General features: G+C 34.1%; 1 protein-coding gene across 3 annotated transcripts in view; it reads left to right on the forward strand.

Annotated features, from left to right (window-relative positions):
* Positions 1 to 22130, forward strand: part of LOC134840307 (uncharacterized) — a 107917-nt gene that overhangs the window by 60498 nt on the left and 25289 nt on the right. Inside the window, exons 1-2 of one of the 3 annotated variants that reach the window (XM_063856060.1) lie at positions 6022 to 6301; positions 6381 to 6501. The exons of 1 other annotated variant lie outside the window; for it this stretch is intronic. In XM_063856060.1, coding sequence (XP_063712130.1) covers positions 6147 to 6301; positions 6381 to 6501 — 276 coding nt within the window. In that variant the 5' untranslated portion in view covers positions 6022 to 6146. Of the gene's footprint in view, positions 1 to 6021; positions 6302 to 6380; positions 6502 to 22130 lie in introns of those variants that run through there. One more of the 3 variants, XM_063856062.1, reaches the window with a different exon arrangement.

A 22130-nucleotide genomic window follows, 5' to 3' on the forward strand; every position in this document is an offset into this window, starting at 1 on the left:
CACATATAGATAGATACATACATACATACATACATACATACATACATACATACATACATACATACATACATACATCCATACATACATACATACATACATACATACATACATACACACATACATACATATATACATATATACATACATACATACATACATACATACATACATACATACATACATACATACATACGTACATACATACATACATACATGCATACATACATACATACATACTTACATACATACATACATACATACATACATACATACATACATACATACATACATACATACATACATACATACATAGATACATGCATACATACATGCATATATACAAACTTACATACATACATACATGCATACACACATACATACATACATACTTACATACATACATACATACATACATACATACATACATACATACATACATACATACATACATACATACATACATACATACATACATACATACATACATACATACTTACATACATACATACATACATACATACATACATACATACAAACATACAAACACACATACATACATACCTACATATATCCATACATAGGAACATACATACTACATACATACATACATACATACATACATACATACATACATACATACATACATACATAAACACATACATACATACATACACACATAGATAGATACATACATACATACATACATACATACATACATACATACATACATACATACATACATACATACATACATACATACATACATACATACATACATAGATATACACACACAAAGATACATACATACATATTTATGTATATATACATTTATACATACACACCTACATATATACATACATACATACATACATACATACATACATGCAAAAAGTTTTATTCGTTCAATGGTTGAGTTGTTGTTTGGATAGACTGATTTACAGTTTCAATATTTGTTTTAACTTCCTTTATTCTTGTTTAGTTTAAATTAATCTCAAATTTAAAGTTAAGAAGAAAAAGTTTAGGTAAGTTACACTAATTCAATTAGAGTAAAAAGTTTTGAAGTTGCTTATTTTTGAGATCTTAAACCAAAAAACGAAAACAAATATCTGCAATAATTAGGAAAAGTTACCCGCATTTAAGAAAAGTGAAAACAAATCGATTATAATGGATTTTCGTGGTCTATATTGTTGTAAGTATAATCGATTCCCATGTTACGTTGGACAACAAAATAAGACTAAAATCGGATTTAAATCCATTTTTCTCGCCAAAACAAAACGCATGATAATTCTATTTGAATCCATTATAAAAGATTTTCTAATAAGTAGAAAATCACAATAAAAGTTTTTTTTCTATTTTTATTTTTGTTTCGCACGTCGAATTTGCAAGAATTTCAGCAGATGTCAAGTGAGTGATGCGGAAACTTTGCAAAGCGAGTGTACGGTCTGGACTAATGCATTTCAAAACCTAAACTCAAATGGCAAAAAATTCCGTTGAGCTCTGCCCCCTCAACGTTTGCCCCTTTGCTCCCCTCCCCCACTGAACCCCACCTGAACACCTCCCCCCACCTGAACAACCCCCTCCCCACCTGAACACCCCCCTCCTCAACAAACACCCCCCACCTGAACCCACGTACCCCCCAGATGAACCCACATACCACCACCCACCTGAACAAACCCCTCACCCGAACATCCCCACCTGAACCCACCCCACCTGAACACGTTAAGTTAGGGGGAGAGGGGAATTTGTTCTAAATGGGCAAATGCTAGGGGGGGTAATGTTGAGTAACATAAAAAAGTAACAAAAATATCAAAATTAGGTTAAAAAAACTCAATTGAACAACAAGGAACCAATATAACCAACTTTAATTTAAAACGTAGAAAAAACTTTATGTGCGTTGAAATTCGCTTCTCAGTAAAGTGGAAAAAATTGATTGTACTTTAGTTTCATTGTCAGTGTCCACAAAAATGAAAAAAATCGATTATAATGGATGAAAAACGGATTTTGTTGCCTCGAAAAATAGTAATATTTAATCCATTTTTAAATTATTATAATCGAATTGTTTTCACTTTTGTGGACACTGACAAGGAAACTCAAATTAAGTCGATTTTTATTCATGGAATAGACGTTTTTTTGAATTTTTTTCTAAGTTTTCTTATTACATTGTTGAAGACAACTTTAGTCAATTATGATTATTTAAGTAACTTTCTAATTGTGTCTGCATCATCAAACCACGCAAATTTAACAAATCTGATGAAAAAATGTTTTTTTTAACGTGGTCGGAATTTTTTGTTTTTCTTGCTCAGCAACCATCTACTCTTATTTCTTTTGATTCTGTGCCTTTAATTTTTTGTCGTATACTATACAATTAGGCTCAAAACATAAATTGAAGGCCAAAATACAACAAGAAAAACACGTTTGGTGTATGAAGGTCGCCAAAAAGCCCAAAAATAATGCTTGGTTTGCGCATGGTTTTATCAATCCACGCAGGGGCGGATTTAGGGGAAGCGGGGGGGGGGGCGGACGCCCCCCACTCAGGGATTCGACCCCCTGGCGACCCAAAGGTTCCCCATTTTGACACTTTTTCAGATGGCCGACCCGACCCCAAAATTTTTCTAAAGGCGCCTTGGGCGCCAGTATATACTAACTTTGAGGGCGAGCGCGCGCCAAAAAAAAAAACGATTTTTGTCAAAATTTTTCAAAAAGTGTCCAAAAACGGCTTTTTTTGACTGTTTTTTAGCCAAAATATTTGAAAATTTAGCCAACATACGGGGCAAAACAGTGCTTTCGGAGAGCTCGAAAAATCCATTCGGTCGACCTAAAAAAAAGGTCGTCAAAATTTTCGAATTTTTTTTTGAAAATTCGCCCCCCCCCCCACCTCGAGAAAATCCTAGATCCGCCCCTGAATCCACGTGATCTCATCCATGAACAGACTAATGAAAGTAGGGATTAACCTACTCGCAATCTACTGTTTGATGCTGTCAAAATTTTACGCAAACGGATTTATTTTTGTGAGGTACATGCTCGAATTAGGTACATGTATGCCTTCAGTATCATCTTCCACTATCAAAACTGTACTTGGATTAGCCAAGCCTGACATCAACTGCTGTTGATTCAAAACTTAACGTCTCGTGTCGTACAAACACTTGTTTTTGAGTTTTATCAAATATATAACTTCTCCCCTCTTAACAATACTTATACAATGGGTATCGCGCAAACATCCAATAGTTCAAAGATCTAAAAACTATAGCACAATTGTTTTTCTTATGAATAACCGGCTAAAGATAACTCTTTTTTATTTTTTTATAATTAAAATCCGTCATAATGATACATAGCAATTGCAAGTTTGGATGTTTACACTAGCACCCTTTATAACGACGTCAAGCGACGCCGAAAATTTCTGCTCGACGGTTCGTGTTTATGCAAGTTTGCTGTCTTCTATCTCTAGACTGCTAGGAATTCCTTTAATTTTGGTATTGACTATCGTTGCCATCGTTGCCCTGTCAAAGAAAAATGGACAAAATCCCAAGTAAGATCAACAGTCTATCTAAACCCGTTTCAAAAAACCAAGACCAGTCTTGGCATATTAACAAAATAGTGCTGCTTCAGCTCAAAAATGACATTGATGCTTCTCACAAGTTGTGCAGCTCTGCTGGCTGTATTCTTGGAGGCATCACTCATCTACCTTCTATATTTAGGAACTAGTAGAGTTCTGAATGACACTTTCTGGACTTTATGGGTTTGTTCATCTCAATTCATTGTCATAAGAAACTGGTAACAAGCGAAAATGGGATCTAACAGACATCTGTCATTAAAGTACGTAAATCAAATTAATATCAAGCAACTGACCAGACCCAAAGGAAGAAGCCAGAGTTATAGTTGAAATGAAAGTCTTATATCTTGCGAGAAAGAGTCGAAAATCGTACTGTTTCGGCTTTCAAAGAAAACGAAATATTTATGTTTGGTGTGGTTGATTTTATTCAGTCAATTTTCGGCGATCGAAAGAATACTTTTAAACAAAAAAGTTTTATACCCCATTAAAATATCGACTCCCTGAAAAACCTGCAATAACTAATTCCCCCGCACGCCATATAAAACACAAAAAGATAGATTTCGCTCCTTGTAACAAATCAACTGTTGCAAAAAAGCTTCTTTCAAGCTATTTGGAACAATTTTTAAGACGGATTAAATCTCGGCTTACGCTTTAATAGCGCAAAATATATCGTGCGTTAGTTGTCCCAACTTGGCTAAAATGACCCTCAATATCTTTTCAGTTTAAGCTCAGGACAACAACATTTTTTTAATGATAAAAAAAAAATTCCGCCAAAAATGGCTAGTTAAAAAGTCGAAGTTTGTCTGAAGAAAAAAATCCACCCCGAGCACAAGTATTCCGTTACTCTTGTTACGAATTAACAAAATTAATAGTTATTATATTATTATTTTTATTTAAACTGGCTCTAGCTTAGTATTTAGTCTGCTATCAAACTGCGGAATTAACTTGCAGTGAACATTTCCAGTATCCACTTACAAATGCGGGTTCCGCTATCAAAATGAAAGATCCACTTAAGATTGAGAAGCCCGCATGAACTTGCTAGAATAGCTTGATGCGTAATCCGTGATACGCCAAATTTGCCGACATCATTATGTTACAGTTATGTCAATGTTGAGTAACTTTGACTTTTCAAAGGCTTGTCCCCGAAATTCACTGACATCCCGCACCGAAGTTTCATGGGTAATAATCGATTATAATGGAATTTCCATGAATAAAACAATTTCCATATAACCGGTTATCATGGCATATTTAGACCACTTAATCAATTTTTAATCAAACTAAGTCGATTTTTTTTTGAAAAATTGAAATCCATTATAATCCATTATGATCGATTATAATCCATTTCTGTTTTCAATATAATGGATTATTTTTTGTACATAAAAGCATGAAAATTGATTAAGTTTTGTAAATAACGGCTCTAACTTTTGCAACTCGAACGAACACGTTCATCCAGGGCGGCCAATATGGGGTTGGTGTGGGATTTATAGGCTACTATTTGTAACTTTTCATTAACTCGATTGAAAATAGGAAAAAATGAAACTAAGCCAGATAACTAAATAACTAACTTAAGGTTAACAAGGTTATGAAAAAATGAGAACAACACACAAACAGATTTAAATATATAGATTATAATCCATTATAATATATTAAAATGGATTAGTTTTCTTTTGATAAAATTTTTTGAAAACAATCGATTATAATCGATTATATGGGGTTTTTATTGCTTAGAAAAATGTTATCATTATTATCCATTTTGAATCGATTATAATCAATTTTCTTAAAATATTTTTTAGAGACTGACAATGAAAATCCAATATAATCGATTATTATCCATGAAACTTCAGTGCGGGATGCGCACGCCGATCTGTTTGCATAAAGAATACCGTTTGGCCTCCGAATGCCGACTTTATAATTTTTGCAAAACTCTTCAAAAAAAATCCTGCGCAGGCCACTGTCTAAAACCTAAATATTTTTGGTCAGACTATTTTGTCTTTTTTTTTTCAATTTTATTTGCAGAATAATTCTCAATGTTTGGTACTTAACTTGTAAAGTCATAGGCACAGTGCGCAAATATGATAGTTGGGTCCATGCAAAGCTTAGGTATGAAAAATGGCTTCGAAGGTTTTCTATAAATTGTTTTTTGAAACTTTTAATGCCAATAAAGTTCATCAGGTACCCATCTATATTTTAAGGATCCAAGTATGCCGAGCCTTAATTGTTCAAATGATCCATAAAACCTGTCAGAAAATGATCCATAAGCTTGTCTTTCCATCCCCCGCTCTCTTTATCTCTCGCGATTTACTGTCTGATCCTCTTCAAAAGTTATGAAGGCCAAATGACATTAGCAAATAGGGCCGACTGATAAGAGTTTATATTCTCGTGATATACCAGGGTAGTGGAGTACGATACATGTGCTAAATAAATGCTTTCACTCTCCTCGTCTCCCATCACTTCGATCTTGGTTTCGGATAAGCCATGTCTGATAATGAACAGAGAAACCACAGTCAATTCTTAAGCATCAATTGTCAGTACAGCCAGTTCTTTTCTCTCACTGATATCAAATTATTATTTGTTCAATTCTTCACAATAGCCTACAATGCCTTCAAGCGATATGGGAGACTTCTGCTTAATGTATCGGAGATACACGATAGCACCCACTTGGTTCTGTGGACTTCTGAGCGTCATCTTTGTTTTAGCAATGATTGTCATTGCCATTGTGGCTCTGGCAAAAAAGTATCGACGACAGCCCACGTAATCATCAGCCTATCTAAAATTGTTTTATTGAAAAAACCAATGACTTAATTTATCTTAAAAATTAGTGCTGCTTCAGCTCAAACATGATGTTGGTGCTTCTAACAAGTTGTGCATTTCTACTGGCTGTGTTTTTGGAGGCATCACTACTTGTTCTTCTCTTTTTGGAAAATCGGTTATTTGGTTTCTGGCCTTTAGTGGTTTGTACAAATCAATTCTTTTTTTCTGGTATTACATCAAATTAAGCTGAGATATATGTTTTGCAAAAGACCTGGGCCGTTTTTTAGCAAGATCAGGATAGTCGCTAATTGAGTCGCGCAAACTCGTGTCTTCGTGTCAATATTTAAAAGTTTATTAATTTTCGGATTTATTTTACACATTTTTGTCTTAACTGATTAATAATAGACACAAATCTACTGTATGCGGTAACTTCAAAAAAAATTTATTTGGCTTTGCGCAGTAAATAGTAGGAGTCTCAAAACTTGTAAATTCTAAACAATAGGTGGGATTTCAGTGTTCTCAAATCCCCACCCATCAAGGATGCTCAATCGTCAAGTACAACAAGAGTGCTTGTATCAGGGCAAAACTCTGAAAGTTTCGACTGCCTTTTGAGCTCTATGGAGCAGTAATAACATGAAAACATTAAATGCAATAAAAAATGATTTTTTTTTAATCTGATTTTTTTTTTGTGAAAACTATCCCCCACAACGCCATATAAATGGCAAAGTGATAAAAGTGATGCACCTAGTAACATATCAGTTAACACGTAACCTTCCTTTATCCACTTTGGAACCATTTCTAAGAAGGATTAATTCTCCGCTTACGCGTTAATAGCGCGAGATATATCGCGCGTTTATTGTCCATAATTGGCCAAAATGCCAACATTTAAACCCCCATAACTTTATGAAAAAACGATCACATGTTAAATATCTCCTCAAATTTAAGCTCAGGACAACAATACTCTTTGAATGATATGAAAAAATTCATTTAGCTCTCAATTTGTTACATCTAGTGTAATCAAAACCAACAACAAAAATTTCTTTAGGGAAAAAAATTGTAAGCAATCAAAACAAAATCCCAAACTTATATTTCGAAGTGTAGTTGTATTCAAAACATCCATAACTTTTCAAGTTGATGATAAAAATGAGTTTTTGCAGGTGTTCAGTGCTTCAGTACTAAATTGTAACCGTTATAAAAAAAGTTTGACATGCAAAAAAAAGCCTAAAAAAATCAAGTTTGCCACGTAAATCAAAATTTGAGATCGGAAAACAAATAATCGTTTTACTTTGAAAACCAACGCGACCGTGTTAACAAGAATTTAATGAATAAAGAGCCAGCTAATAACGGCAAAAATCAGGTACTAGGAATTAAGAGTTCTTTTTTGAAGCTTTCATCCGACTCTGAACTCAGACATAAATTAGTTTTTTCTGTTGCTATGATCTGTAACTCAAACAAATACTTTGACAAACTTAAAATGTGCTGCTCATCGTGGATTGCATTCGGATATTTGGAAAAAAAGAATACCTGATAAATAGAAATAATTCGATGTCCATTGCGAAGAGTCAGTATATATATGTATATAGGCATTGCAATTTGCCATGCGAAAAAATTGAACTATGACCTTTTTCTGAAAACGTAGCTCTCTGAAAAAGTTGACTTTAAACTTTGCGCCACCATCAATGAGTAAAACGGACAATATAAGGATTTTGGGCGAAGAAATTTTGTCGACTTGGAAACTTTAAGAAAAAAAGGAGATGAAATGACTGCTGTATGCAATTGTTCTTTTTAATCGACAAAAAAATTATTGTCATCTGTTAAACTAATTGTCAAGAAACTGGCTAAAATTGTGGTAATTGTTGCAGGCTAGAAATGAGTTCCTTGCCAGAAATACGAAAAGATTTTTTATGATGTTTAATGATTTTATTTAGAAAGCTGTTAAATAAATTTGTGAGATACAAAAAAATACAAGGCTATTTTTCAAATAAAATTTTGAATTGATGCACAAATTTAGGGCTCAGAACGACATGGTTTGTAGTTAACATTTTTGTGGTTTTTTGTTATGGATTACTTTAGGCTTTGTGTAAAGATTTGAAAGATGTTGCTTTCTTTAGAATGATTGGTATTGAAGCGGAAAAAACAGAAGCGTATCATACACGAGGTAGAGCCAAAAATGTCTTACGATCTATTGCTTGTCAATTTATGGAAATGTTGAAAATTTTGAAAAGTTGCTTTTTGACAACAAATAAAAACAAGACTGCTCGTATCAGGGCGAAGTTTTGAATATTTCGACTGCCTTTTAAAGTCTATGGTGCAGTATTAACATGAAAAAAATAAATGTAATAACAACAAAGTTAACTTTTTTTTAATTTGGGATTTTTTGTGAAAATCATCCAATTACAAGTCATATAAATGGCAAAGTGATAAATTTTGCTCGTAGTAACCTATCAATTATTGCACATAACCTGCCTTTATCCACTTTTGAACGATTTCTAAGACGGATTAAATCCCCACTTACGCGTTAATAGCGCGAAAAATATCGCGCGTTAATTGTCCATAATCTTCAAACCCCCATAATTTTACTAAAATGATCACAGGTAAAATATCTTTTCAAATTTGAGCTCAGGACAACAACACTTTTCGAATGATATTTAAAAAAATCCGTCAAAACGGCTAGTTAAAAATCGAAATTTGTCAGAAGAAAAAACGCACCCCGTGCACAAATATTCCGTTACTTTACCTACTAAAGTCGGAACAAAAAATTTGTTACTATTTTGTTCCACAGGCTTAACAAAATTATAAAATGGAAATCGTGCAATATGCCAAAAAAAATTGTAATATCTACGTTTTTGTTCAAAGAAAGTAATGGAATGATTTGGCCGGGGTGTCAACTTTTTAACTAGCCGACTTTGTAACCAGCCATTTCGACGGAAGTTGTGTATATTATTCGATAAGTATTGTTGTCTTGCCCGCAAATTTAAAAAAAAACTTTTCACGGGGGTTTGAAAATTGCCAATTTGGTCATTTTGGGACAGTTAACGCGATATGTTTTTCGTGCTATTAACGCGCATGCGAGATTTATTCTCTCCTAGAAATCGATCCAAAATGGGTTGAGGCATGTTTTTTGGACTATTTAATTCTTTGTTTTTTTCTTTAAAAAATTTTTTTTTTCAATTTTCATCAGTAATCCATAAAAATTAAAAAGCATTCGGAACAACCAAAGCTTGGCTCTTATACGAGCAGACTTACATGCCGGGGTGGATCCAGGATTTTCTCGAGGGGGGACGGATTTTCAAAAAAGTGTTCGAATTTTTTTCAACCTTCTTTCAGATTTTAATTTTTTGAGCCCTGTCAAATTATTAAAAGCACATTGCTTTTACCAAACTTTCTGCGCCGCAGGAAGGTTTTGTTTACAAAAAAAATTGGCCAGAAAGGCGTTTTTAGGCAGTTTTTGCAAAGTTTTGACAAAAAAAGTTGAGTTTTTTGGAGACGCCCCACCTCAAAAATAGTATATATTGACGCGGAAGACGCCTTTAAATAGTTTTTAGGCTCAGTCAGCCTGATTACAGTAGTAGTCAGCCTGAGTCAGCCTGATTATTAATATAAAAAACTGATTACTCGTTTTCTATTGATCGATAAATTGTTTCAAACTTCAAAAATTTCAGTTTATCGGTCCAATTAGCTTGCTGTATTCCAATTTGAAGTTTCAGGTGGGCAGATTAGATTGCAGCCAATGCTGTATGTGCCCAAAATTGCATATATATCGGCTCAACCTTGAAGAGAAAGGAACCGTGTCCGCTGGCTATTATTTACATGCATTTTTGTTCGTTTTTCTGAGCTGGGTAATGTTGCTGCATTCTCTAGCTTCGAACCACAAAGGTTTCTATTTAGTCTAGGCCGAGTTTCATTGACTGCACCACCTCTCAGACACACTTCAAACTCAGCCACCTCAGTACAACTGATACTACAGAAGCAGTTTTGTGAACAAAAACAAAGTTATAACTTTTCCGTTCTTCTTATTTTGAATTAATTCTATGCTTGTTCAATGTACTGAGTTAAGATCTTATTGGTTAACTCATAGAGTAATTTCAGATAGGTTACAGCGTTTGCTCGTCACGCTATCTTATTTTCGGCCGGATAGATTCGTGCAACTTCTTAGTCTAATACCGATCTTAATCTTACTCTTATATCTCCTAGTCTCAATAGATCTAGAGTATACTAGTTTATTACGAGTCGGTCTCTTGGAGATAGCTACTAAGTTCTAAGTTAAATTCAAATATCTCTGGTGCTGAAATTACAAGTATTTTCAGCACTTACAAATAAGTGGGTTGTTAGTTTGATGGAGTATGATTGGTTAGTATTCAATATTTTATAGGGATAAAACATTAGAATTATATCCAATAATAAAAACTAGTTTAGATCTGGTTCCACCCATCCGGAGTTTACAGAGTTTTCTTTTTTCTTTGATTTTCTTCTCTAAGGGAGGATGGATGATGATCGTTTGGGTATCGCGAGCATACTGTCTTTCCGTTCTTGAAGAAGGAAGTTCTGGAAGGAGTGATCCTTATCCGTTTGTTCCAGGCTAATCCAGCTTCCTGGAATCGTTGATATCAACTTGTTCTTCGACTACTGTGACCAATTGTCACTGTTGTTTCTGGAGATCGGATTGTGATCTCTGATCAGTTGTTGTGATCATTGGTTCTTGGTTCTGTTCCGTAGAGAACAGGGTTCCAATCTCATTCGGGAATGGCGCGGAGTTGGATGAAGTACCTAGCGACTCGGATCTGTACGTATACTTGAACATCGAGATAGCCATTGGTATGGTTCAAAGGGGTTTCTTTGCTGCGATGCCAAGTCGTTCTTTCAATCCTTTGAGTGGTGACTGTAGGCAGCATATCGGTTGTGTTTTGCAATTCTGTAGTTGGAGTGTGACTGGATCGTCAAGTTCTTTAGTGCTCGTCTTTGGGTTGTGTGTATGTGTATACTGCATTATATCATTCACATATACAAATCTTTGTTAGTTTTGTTTATATTTATGATCTTTTATTAATTTTTTTTCGCAAAAGCATTTTTCTTTAGTTTGGTTATTTTTTGAAGAGCTACTCACCCTTGAGTAACTCTCGTCAAAAATTGGGAGAGGGTCAAAAAGCGTGGATGTAGCACGGTGGGTTAGGCCGGCTATAGAGCATGTTCAGGACGTCCCTTCTGGTGGGTTAGGCCAGGAGTAGGGAAGAATAACGTGCTTTTTTTTGTGGGGTCCTGTTTTGTGTTAACCTTTTATGTCTTTTTTGTTATTGGGTTTTTCTTTTGTTGTTTTGGCTGTGTCCTTTTCTCAAAAATCAAATAACTTGGTTTGGGTTTGTCATGCGACTTTTTTTGTAATTTATTCGTTCTTTTTGGAGTTATGAATAGTCTTTAAAAGAATAAATTTATTTGAAACATTTATAAATTTTCTACTTGAAAATTACAATTTTACTATTTTTCGGGGGTTGAAATTATTAATTTATTTTCATCGTGAGTAGATTTACTGCTTATGCGGAAAAGTTTATGTATCAGTTTTTTGCTGTTTGGGAAAAATTGTACTGCTTTATTTGCAGCGGTTTGTTAATAAAATTTATAACTTATGAAAAAAATTCTGTTTTTTATTTCGTTTTTCTTTTTGGTAGATGATTGTGCTGTGAAAGCTAAAGAATAGAAAAAACCTTTTGTGAAAAATGGTTAGTTTTATTTCAAAATTATTAGTATAATTTTTTAAATTCATATTACCTAATCGTCGGGGAAGAATCCATGGGGGAAAACGTCGTGAATGACTTCGGATGAGGCTAGTAATTTTGCCAGCATGAGAATAAAGTTTTTAGTTTGAAGTAGTGGCCAAAGCAATTGAAGTGCTCTGATGGTCTTTAGTTCTTCGGTGCCAGGTGCAAAATCATACGGAGAATTTTGAATAAGTTGAAGAGCTTATGATTATATTTAGTGTCATGTATGAATTCTAGGATTGGGACTTCGGAGAGCTGTAGGAATTCATGTGGGACGATGACTGGGCGGGATTCTTCTATATTAAAGTTCTTGGTTAAGGTGAAGCATATATACATCTGGGTGATGGGGTCATACTTTCGGAGGATGCCTTGGAAGTTAGTATCTTTAATACAATACGTGAAATTAACAAAAAATGGTGAGGTGTATTTGGAGTTAACGAATTGATATCTATGGTGAGGTTGTCGTGACGGTGTGTGCAGTGTGTAATGATTTTGTATGAATCGGTAGTAATTATAAGTAAGTGTTTGTTTATTACGTAAGATGATGTCGTGTGAACAGTGCAAATCACGTTCTTTCGGTGTGAGAAAATGAAAGGTTAGTGAGAAAATGTTAAATTTATTATAATAAGGTTCATAAGCCTGAATATTATGAAGTGCTTCTGAAATGATGTGATTATGTTTCTTATCTAGAGAATTGAGAGTAAAAACATAAGGTGTTCGGATGAAAAACTTTTCTGTTAGTTGAGGGTTAGCAAATTTGTCGTCATCTAGAAAGTGATCTTCGTTAGGTCTAATGATATCATGATCGTAGAATTCGATGGAATAGTCGTTAGCTTTAGGTGCAGTGAATGAAGTTAATAATATTTTGTATCCTACGTGTGAAAATTTTCTTGGTAATAGTGCTGTGTTGAGTCGAATGAGGTCGTTTTTACATCGTTCAAAATCTTTTGGTGTTTCATTTAGTGGTAGTGATAGTGGGTTTGAGAAATGGTAGAATGATTGCCATGAGAGGGTGGGGTGCAAGACATGCTCATCAACGTAGTTAGAGTGTTCATTATCAGGGTCGAAATAGGCATAGATGTATTGGGGAAAGAGTGGTAAAATTATATTAAGGAATTCTTTAGTGTTTGTGTGATTAGGATGATCAATATATGATCGTGCTGTTCCGGGTTGAGAGGGAAACGGGTGATTTGGGAATTTTCTTTTGAAGGTTCTGTAAGCTCGGGTTGAACTGAAGGAGGATTGGCTAGATGTGGACGTTTGGGCTAATGAAGGGGTATAATTTGAAGAAGGAGTGGGAGGTGGCGGGTTTGATTATGTTAGGGTTGATGAAAGTTGGTGAATACTTAGTGTTTGAGGGTGTTGTAATTGCTGCTGAAGTGTGATTACACTATCTAATTCGTATGATAATTGTGTGTTGTCAGGGCAACTGTTGTTAGATCTATCACTGGTTAAAGGGGAATATGTGGGTGTCACGTTGGACTTATGGGATGGAGTCAAGAGAGGGTCATTTCTTGTTTGGAAGTGGAGGGGTTGGAAAGGAGGTTGGGAATATGTGGATGGACTGGGTTCAGAGTGATCAAATTCATCAGGGGTCTCTTGATCGGAGTTTTTGAATTGTGAAATTGTATGGTATACATTTAAATTCGAATTAGTATCGGAATCCATGCCGGATGAAGTGTTAACATGAGGTGATTCAGGTGGGGAAAAGCAAAAAGTGGTATGATAGGGATTTTTTTTAAAGATTGACTGCGTGGGAAATGGAGCAGCGGAGTGATCCAACATGGCGGCTGATCGTGTGCTAAAAAGATGGTTGTTCTGAGAACGAAAAGATGTGGTATGGGTTGTTCAATTAGTTGTTCGTATGTGTCGTCAATTTGGGACTGTTGTGTTACTTTCTGTGGAAGTGGGCTTTGTGGATAGTTAGGTCTCGAAAATATGATATCTGTCAGTGCTATGTTTCTAAAACTTCGTGGTACTAACGATAATGGATGATTTTGATTTTGGTTTTGTAATGTGGTGCCGTAGGTGTTGTATTTGTGTTGTTTTGTGAATCGTCATATGTATTAGGTGTAGTTGCTAATTTTGTATTGTATTCTTTTATTTGGCGTCTAATAGTTTTTTGTTTTTTGAAATAGAGAAAACTCCAAAAAAATATTGCAAAGAGCATGCGTGCTAGGCTTGCTTGTCTGTTTACTTGTGTGTGTATAGCACATGTGTCTTGGATTCCTTTTAATAGAGAAGAAAGAAATCCAATAAAAGCAAACATTGCGTATAGTATAGTCAATCTTTCTAAGATGTAATAAGGCCATCCTTGAAAGACAAGAAGTTCATTTCTTAAATTTACGAAGCTAAAAGTAATAATTGGTGATATATCCTGTGGTCTATATTTTTCGCCATTTAAATAAATGTAATCTTTGATGTCTTTTAAATATGCGCTGTAGTCTTGTGCGTAAATATCTGAAAAACCTGCTGTTTCTGCAAGTTTATGTAAGTTTTAATCTATAGATTGTCGTTGTATTTTGTGCATTTTTGTGAGTAAATCTTGAATTATTGTGAAGGGATGTGATGTTGAATGTCAGATTTAGAATACATGCCGATCGATTGTAAATCAATATTGGGGTTGCGGGCAATAGCTCTAAGGCTTTCAGGTGAAAACTTTTTTGACGGTTGCATGAGTGCAGGATATGGTGTAAGAAGATAGTATTTATCTTCGTCTGGGTTTAGTTGTACTACATTGTGGCTATTTTCTGATTCACTTGGGACTGCTGTATCCCAAAATTAAGTTCTACGTGAAAGTGTGTCGCCAAATGTACTTTATTCTTATAGATTATGTGGATTCTTTTGTAGCATCTTTTATTTTCAAAAACATACAAAGGTGATACTTTTTTTGGTACAACTGTAACACCATAAAATGTTTCCTTCAAAGTCAAAGAAATTTGATCTGTTTCCGGATAATAAATATCCTGCATAATGTATTTTTAGAACTGCTAGTGCGAGTGACTGTAAAGATTGTGTTCTTTCGAGTTCGCATAATTGATGTAGTGTTTCTAATTCTGGTAATGACATTTCTCGAAAAATTCTGCTTATTGTTTAATCCAATCTTTGTCTCGTGGTTATATTTTTCCACCAATGTTTTCTGTGTTTTTAGTTTTTAGGAGTTTTACCGGGATATACGAATTTTCATCATTTGTTGTATGTTGTATTGCGTGTGGATTTTTATGACTTTTCCTGTATTCATTTCGAAACCTTGATCGTATTCAACAAGTCTTTCGGAGTATTGTGTTTTGTATAGTGGTTTGTTGTTTTTGAATGCAAGTTCTGTTTCTGGGTAAACTTGGAAACGTGTCAATTTATTTTCTATATTGTGAATGTTTCTAAACTTATAATTAATGTGCGTTATTTTTTTCCATGGTTTACATTTTCATAAGGAATGGATTCAACAAAATATTTTTGATGAAATTTTATCGCTCTAGCGTGGATTTTTGCTACTTGAAATGTGTTACGTGTGTCTTCGGGAAATCAAACTATTGTTGCTTGTGTTCGTGTAGTATGATCGCAATATCCTTGGTCAATTTTGCAAGGGAGTCTGATTTCTTGGTAAATTAGGTGTCATTTTTTAGATTTCGTGTCAATTGTACTTTTTCAAGTTGTATTTTCCAATCAAAAACATCACTTCCTGATATCCCTTATTTTTTGTGTCTGCTTTACAATTTGAGGGGGTGTTTATTCCAATATGTGGTATCCAATTTTTATCAGGAAGATCGTAAGTTAATCATCTGTGTGCGCCGTGGTATAAGAATTTATCGTCTAGTCTATTATGGCCTTGATATCTTTCAAGGTCGGCTTGACGTACGTAGTCTGGGAAAACTTGAAAGTTTACTAGTTTCTATTTGTACCTTTGTTTGATGTACTCTTTAACCTGAGAAACTTTTTTTTACAATCGTCAGGGTTGAGATGTAAAAGTCTTTTTATATTGCTTTGGTAGACAGATTCATGATTTAATCTCTTTTTGTTTCAGTTTGATACATGTGAACAATGTACTTTCTTCTCGGAAAATGTCACTGTGAATTCATATCCTGTGAGTGTTGTAGCTCGTGCTTTCGAGTACAGTGTAGCTATAATGTTTGTGCTTTCAATAGCTTGTGGTTCGGATTCATATTGTGTGACTTGGTTTATTGCATATTTATGTAGTGTCTTTTGTTCGTTTTCTTCACAATCATAGTGTGTGACTAGTAAATCCTGAGATCCTGTTTGGGGGGAAAGATTGTGATTTGGTTCGGAAAAAGTGAGAAAAAAAGGGTTTGTAGTCTGATTATCTTTAAATGATAATGGCTATGATAATCCTGAATATGGGTTATAAAAAGTTTTATATCCAACTGTCTTTTTTGTGTATCTATCGTATTTGTAGATGATTTCTGTTGTTATAAATGGCGGAGGTAAAGATTGAGCTCTGATATTCGCGGAAGCTAAGGGAAATGGGTGTTGAACTATTTTATTTAGTCTTACTGTGATTTCGAATTTGAGTGTTAGACTATCCTGTTGTAGTATTTGTATGTTATGTTCTTGTATATCTTTGTGGATATCGTGTCTATATTGTAATCGGTTTGAAGCCCAGTTGTGTAGTCTACTAATTTCTTGGTGTTGAACAAATAAAGGAGGGGGTGCTACGAATGTCTTCCAATCTAATCGTAGAGGTGTATTATTAGATGATTGTTCTTGATATCGGGCGTCAAGATTTGTAGGAAATTTCAAAGGAAAACATGTTGGTGATATTTGAGTTGAAGAGGGGGTTGAGAGAAGTGAAAGTGTTTCTGGTAGGGTTGATAATGTTGTAACAGATGAAACGTCAATTGGGTCGCTTACTAAATTTTGTTCACCTTGAGTGAAGGCTTGTGTCATCCAATATAGTAGATGTTCTGTAGTAGCTGGGGGATTAAAAGGATTTTCTTGAATTTGTTCCGATGTGGGAATTGTACCTGAATAGTCTGATGGTATATTTGAAGTGCCTTGTTGTGATGCGGTTAGGAGAGTACTTTGAATTGTACTGCTGGAAAGGTCTAAAAGATTTGCTATTGGTGATTGGGGTATTTTGAATTGTACTCGAGGGGTTTGCATTTTTCTACTACGTCTTGGATGTATAATTTGTCTATTTATTTCGAGTTTCGAGTGTGTTTTGGTTTTGCCTCATGTGTCGTACTCTTTTAAGATCTTGTTGGAGAGGGGGATATATGTTATATGTTGGTTCGTAGTGTGGTTGGCTTAAATGTGCGTGGCGAACAACTGGTTCTAGTGGTTCAGATAATCGTGCGTGTCTTTCTTCAAAAGTATATGGATTGTCTTGAAAACAAATGCGTGTTGATGATTGCGGGTTGTTTGTTTGATTACTTGTTGGCGTTGATTGAGGTTCTTGGGATGTTGTTGGTGGGGACTGATGTGGGGGTTGTTGATTAGCAATTTTGGAAAAAAATTTTATAGAAAATTATTTACGAAGAAATTTTATGTTTTTTTGTTGTATACTTCGATGGAGAGAATTAAAAAAATTGTTGCTCAGGCGAAAGTGATGATACCTTTTTTTATGCATTTGCATATTGTCAATAAGAGGGATGTCAGAAATGTGAGAAAAACTTTGAAAGTAGAAAAACGTCCGTCCTGCAAAATATATTTTGAAACATTTCTAAAGTTACTGAATGATCGTACCTGTGTAGGTGATCAAGATTTTTGGCAAGGTTTATGTAGGTTTCAGATAGGGGATAAAATATGTGAAAAAGTTGAAAAAAATTATCAAAAAGAGTATTAAAATTTCTGAAGTATCAGCTAGTAGTATGATAAAAAATTTGAAAAGACTGAATGTGTTGCTACAAAAATTGAAAATATTTGTCGAAAGTGTTTAACTGTTTCAGAAAGAAGCATTGAAGAAATGATTTGTTTTGTCGAAGTTTTTTTTATTTTTTTGAGGCTAAATTCGAGTGTGGTTGTTTGACAAGTGGGTTGGGTTTCGGCAATTTTTGTTGAGGGAGAATTTTGGTGTCTCGCAGGGGTCTTCCTAGTTTTATTTTTATTTATGGGATAGTTGGGGATATTTAAGAGATATTCGTACTTAAAGCTAAATGATCATGTTCATTTTGTTCTTTAGGCTAAGTATGTATTTTTGCTTGATGGAGTTTTGATGTCTAATTTGGGAAAAAAGTGTTTATCTTTGTTCTAATTTATAGGGAGGGTTGTAATTTTGAGATTCTGTTTATTCCAGTTGTCAATTTTTAGCGGGTTGCTTATTCTTGACCTAAAATTCTCTAAGTTATAGTTAGAGATACGCTTCAAGGTGAAGTTTTGTCGGCTAATGAAGTCGTGTCTTTAAAATAAGGTGATGGTTCGGAAAGATTCCTATTGGCTGAATTATATTGTTCAAGTGCCTTTTCATTATGAAATTTAGAGAAAATGTACTTGTATCTGAAATTATTTAAAGAGATGAAAATGTTGATCAAATTTAAAGTGATTGCTGGAATTCAACTTTCTTTAATATTTTAGGTTGTGGAATAATGTTTTATAAAGTTTTCGTGGCTGATTTCGGAGTCGTGATGATTGTCTGTGTAGAGACTTTTCTTTTTGATCTTGTGGCAGAATTTGCTCTTCTTACTTTCGATTTTTTCTTTCTGTCTGAGGTATCTCTTTCTAATCTAAATTTTCGAAAATATGATATCTGTCAGTGCTATGTTTCTAAAACTTCGTGGTACTAACGATAATGGATGATTTTGAGTTTGGTTTTGTAATGTGGTGCCGTAGGTGTTGTATTTGTGTTGTTTTGTGAATCGTCATATGTATTAGGTGTAGTTGCTAATTTTGTATTGTATTCTTTTATTTGTGCGTCTAATAGTTTTTTGTTTATTGATGTAGAGAAAACTCCAAAAAAATATTGCAAAGAGCATGCGTGCTAGGCTTGCTTGTCTGTTTACTTGTGTGTGTATAGCACATGTGTCTTGGATTCCTTTTAATAGAGAAGAAAGAAATCCAATAAAAGCAAACATTGCGTATAGTATAGTCAATCTTTCTAAGATGTAATAGGGCCATCCTTGAAAGACAAGAAGTTCATTTCTTAAATTTACGAAGCTAAAAGTAATAATTGGTGATATATCCTGTGGTCTATTTTTTTCGCCATTTAAATAAATGTAATCTTTGATGTCTTTTAAATATCCGCTGTAGTCTTGTGCGTAAATATCTGAAAAACCTGCTGTTTCTGCAAGTTTATGTAAGTTTTAATCGATAGATTGTTGTTGTAGTGTGTCCATTTTTGTGAGTAATTCTCGAATATGTTGTGAAGGGATGTGATGTTGAATGTCAGATTTAGAGAATATGACGATCGATTGTAAATCGATATTTGAGTTGCGGGCAATAGCTCTAAAGCGTTCAGGTGAAAACTTTTTTGACGGTTGCATTAGTGTAGGATATGGTGTAAGAAGGTAGTATTTATCGTCGTCTGGGTTTAATTGTACTACATCGTGGCTATTTTCTGATTCACATGGGAATGCTGTATCCCAAAAATAAGTTCGAACGAATTTTCATCATTTGTTGTATGATGTATTGCGAGTGAATTTTTATGACTTTTCCCGTATTCATTTCGAAACCTTGATCGTATTCAACAAGTATTTCTGAGTATTGTGTTTTGTATAGTGGTTTGTTGTTTTTACATGCAAGTTCTGTTTCTGGGTAAACATGGAAACGTGTCAATTTATTTTCTATATTGTGAATGTTTCTAATATTATAATTACTGTGCGTTTTTTATCTAGGGTTTACAATTTCATAAGGAATGGATTCAACAAAATATTTTTGATAGAATTTTATCGTTCTAGCGTAGATTTTTGCATCTTGAAATGTGTTACTTGTGTCTTCGGGAAACCAAACTTTTGTTGATTGTGTTCGTGTAGTAGGATCGCAAAATACTTCGTCAATTTTGCAAGGGAGTCTGATTTCTTGGTAAATTAGGTGTCATTTTTTAGATTTCGTGTCAATTGTACTTTTTCAAGTTGTATTTTCCAATCAAAAAACATCACTTCCTGATATCCCTTATTTTTTTGTGTCTGCTTTTCAATTTGAGGGGATGTTTATTCCAATATGTGGTATCCAAATTTTATCATGAAGATCGTAAGTTAATCATATGTGTGCGCCGTGGTATAGGAATTTATCGTCTAGTCTATTATGGCCTTGATATGTTTCAAGTTCGGCTTGACGTACGGAGTCTGGGAACACTTGAAAATTTACTAGTTTTCTAGTTGTACCTTTGTTTGATGTGATCTTTAATCTGAGAAGATTTTTTTTACAATCGTCAGGGTTGAGATGTAAAATACTTTCTATATTGCTTTGGTAGAAAGATTCATGATCTAATCTTTTTTTGTTTCAGTTTGATACATGTGAACAATGTACTTTCTTCTCGGAAAATGTCACTGTGAATTTTTATCCTGTGAGTGTTGTAGCTCGTGCTTTCAAGTACAGTGTAGCTATAATGTTTGTGGTTTCAATAGCTTGTGGTTCGGACTCATATTCTGTGACTTCGTTTATTTATGTAGTGTCTTGTGTTCGTTTTCTTCACAATCATAGTGTGTGACTAGTAAATCCTGAGATCCTGTTTGGGGGGAAAGATTGTGATTTGGTTCGGAAAAAGTGAGAAAAAAAGGGTTTGTAGTCTGATTATCTTTAAATGATAATGGCTATGATAATCCTGAATATGGTTTATAAAAAGTTTTATATCCAACTGTCTTTTTTGTGTATCTATCGTATCTGTAGATGATTTCTGTTGTTATAAATGGCGGAGGTAAAGATTGAGCTGTGATATTTGCGGAAGCTAAGGGAAATGGGTGTTGAACTATTTTATTTAGTCTTACTGTGATTTCGAATTTGAATGTTAGACTATCCTGTTGTAGTATTTTCATGTTATGTTCTTGTATATCTTTGTGGATATCGTGTCTATTTTGTAATCAAATTGAAGCTGAGTAGGTGATCAAGAATTTTGGCAAGATTTATGTAGGTTTGAGATAGGGGATAAAAGATGAGATAAAATCTGAAAAAAATTATCAAAAGGAGTATTAAAATTTCTAAAGTATCAGCTAGTAGTATGATAAAAAATTTGAAAAAGACTGAAAGAATTGCTACAAAAAAATGAAAATTTTTGTCGTAAATGTTTAACTGGTTGAGAAAGAAGCATTGAAGAAATGATTTGTTTTGTCGAATTTTTTTTTATTTTTTTGAGGCTAAATTCGAGTGTGGTTGTTTGACAAGTGGGTTGGGTTTCGGCAATTTTTGTTGAGGGAGAATTTTGGTGTCTCGCAGGGGTCTTCCTAGTTTTATTTTTATTTATGGGATAGTTGGGGATATTTAAGAGATATTCGTACTTAAAGATAAATGATCATGTTTATTTTGTTCTTTAGGCTAACTATGTATTTTTGCTTGAGGGAGTTTTGATGTCTAATTTGGGAAAAAAGTGTTTATCTTTGTTCTAATTTATAGGGAGGGTTGTAATTTTGAGATTTTGTTTATTCCAGTTGTCAATTTTTAGCGGGTTGCTTATTCTTGACCTGGATGTCTCTAAGTTATAGTTAGAGATACGCTTCAAGGTGAAGTTTTGTCGGCTAATGAAGTCGTGTCTTTAAAATAAGGTGATGGTTCGGAAAGATTCCTATTGGCTGAATTATATTGTTCAAGTGCCTTTTCATTATGAAATTTAGAGAAAATGTACTTGTATCTGAAATTATTTAAAGAGATGAAAATGTTGATCAAATTTAAAGTGATTGCTGGAATTCAACTTTCTTTAATATTTTAGGTTGTGGAATAATGTTTTATAAAGTTTTCGTGGCTGATTTCGGAGTCGTGATGATTGTCTGTGTAGAGACTTTTCTTTTTGATCTTGTGGCAGAATTTGTTCTTCTTACTTTCGATTTTTTCTTTCTGTCTGAGGTATCTCTTTCTAATCTAAATTTTCGAAAATATGATATCTGTCAGTGCTATGTTTCTAAAACTTCGTGGTACTAACGATAATGGATGATTTTGATTTTGGTTTTGTAATGTGGTGCCGTAGGTGTTGTATT

This window comes from Symsagittifera roscoffensis, chromosome 2 (assembly GCF_963678635.1).
Source record: "Symsagittifera roscoffensis chromosome 2, txSymRosc1.1, whole genome shotgun sequence".
In the NCBI taxonomy this organism is placed as follows: domain Eukaryota; kingdom Metazoa; phylum Xenacoelomorpha; order Acoela; family Convolutidae; genus Symsagittifera; species Symsagittifera roscoffensis.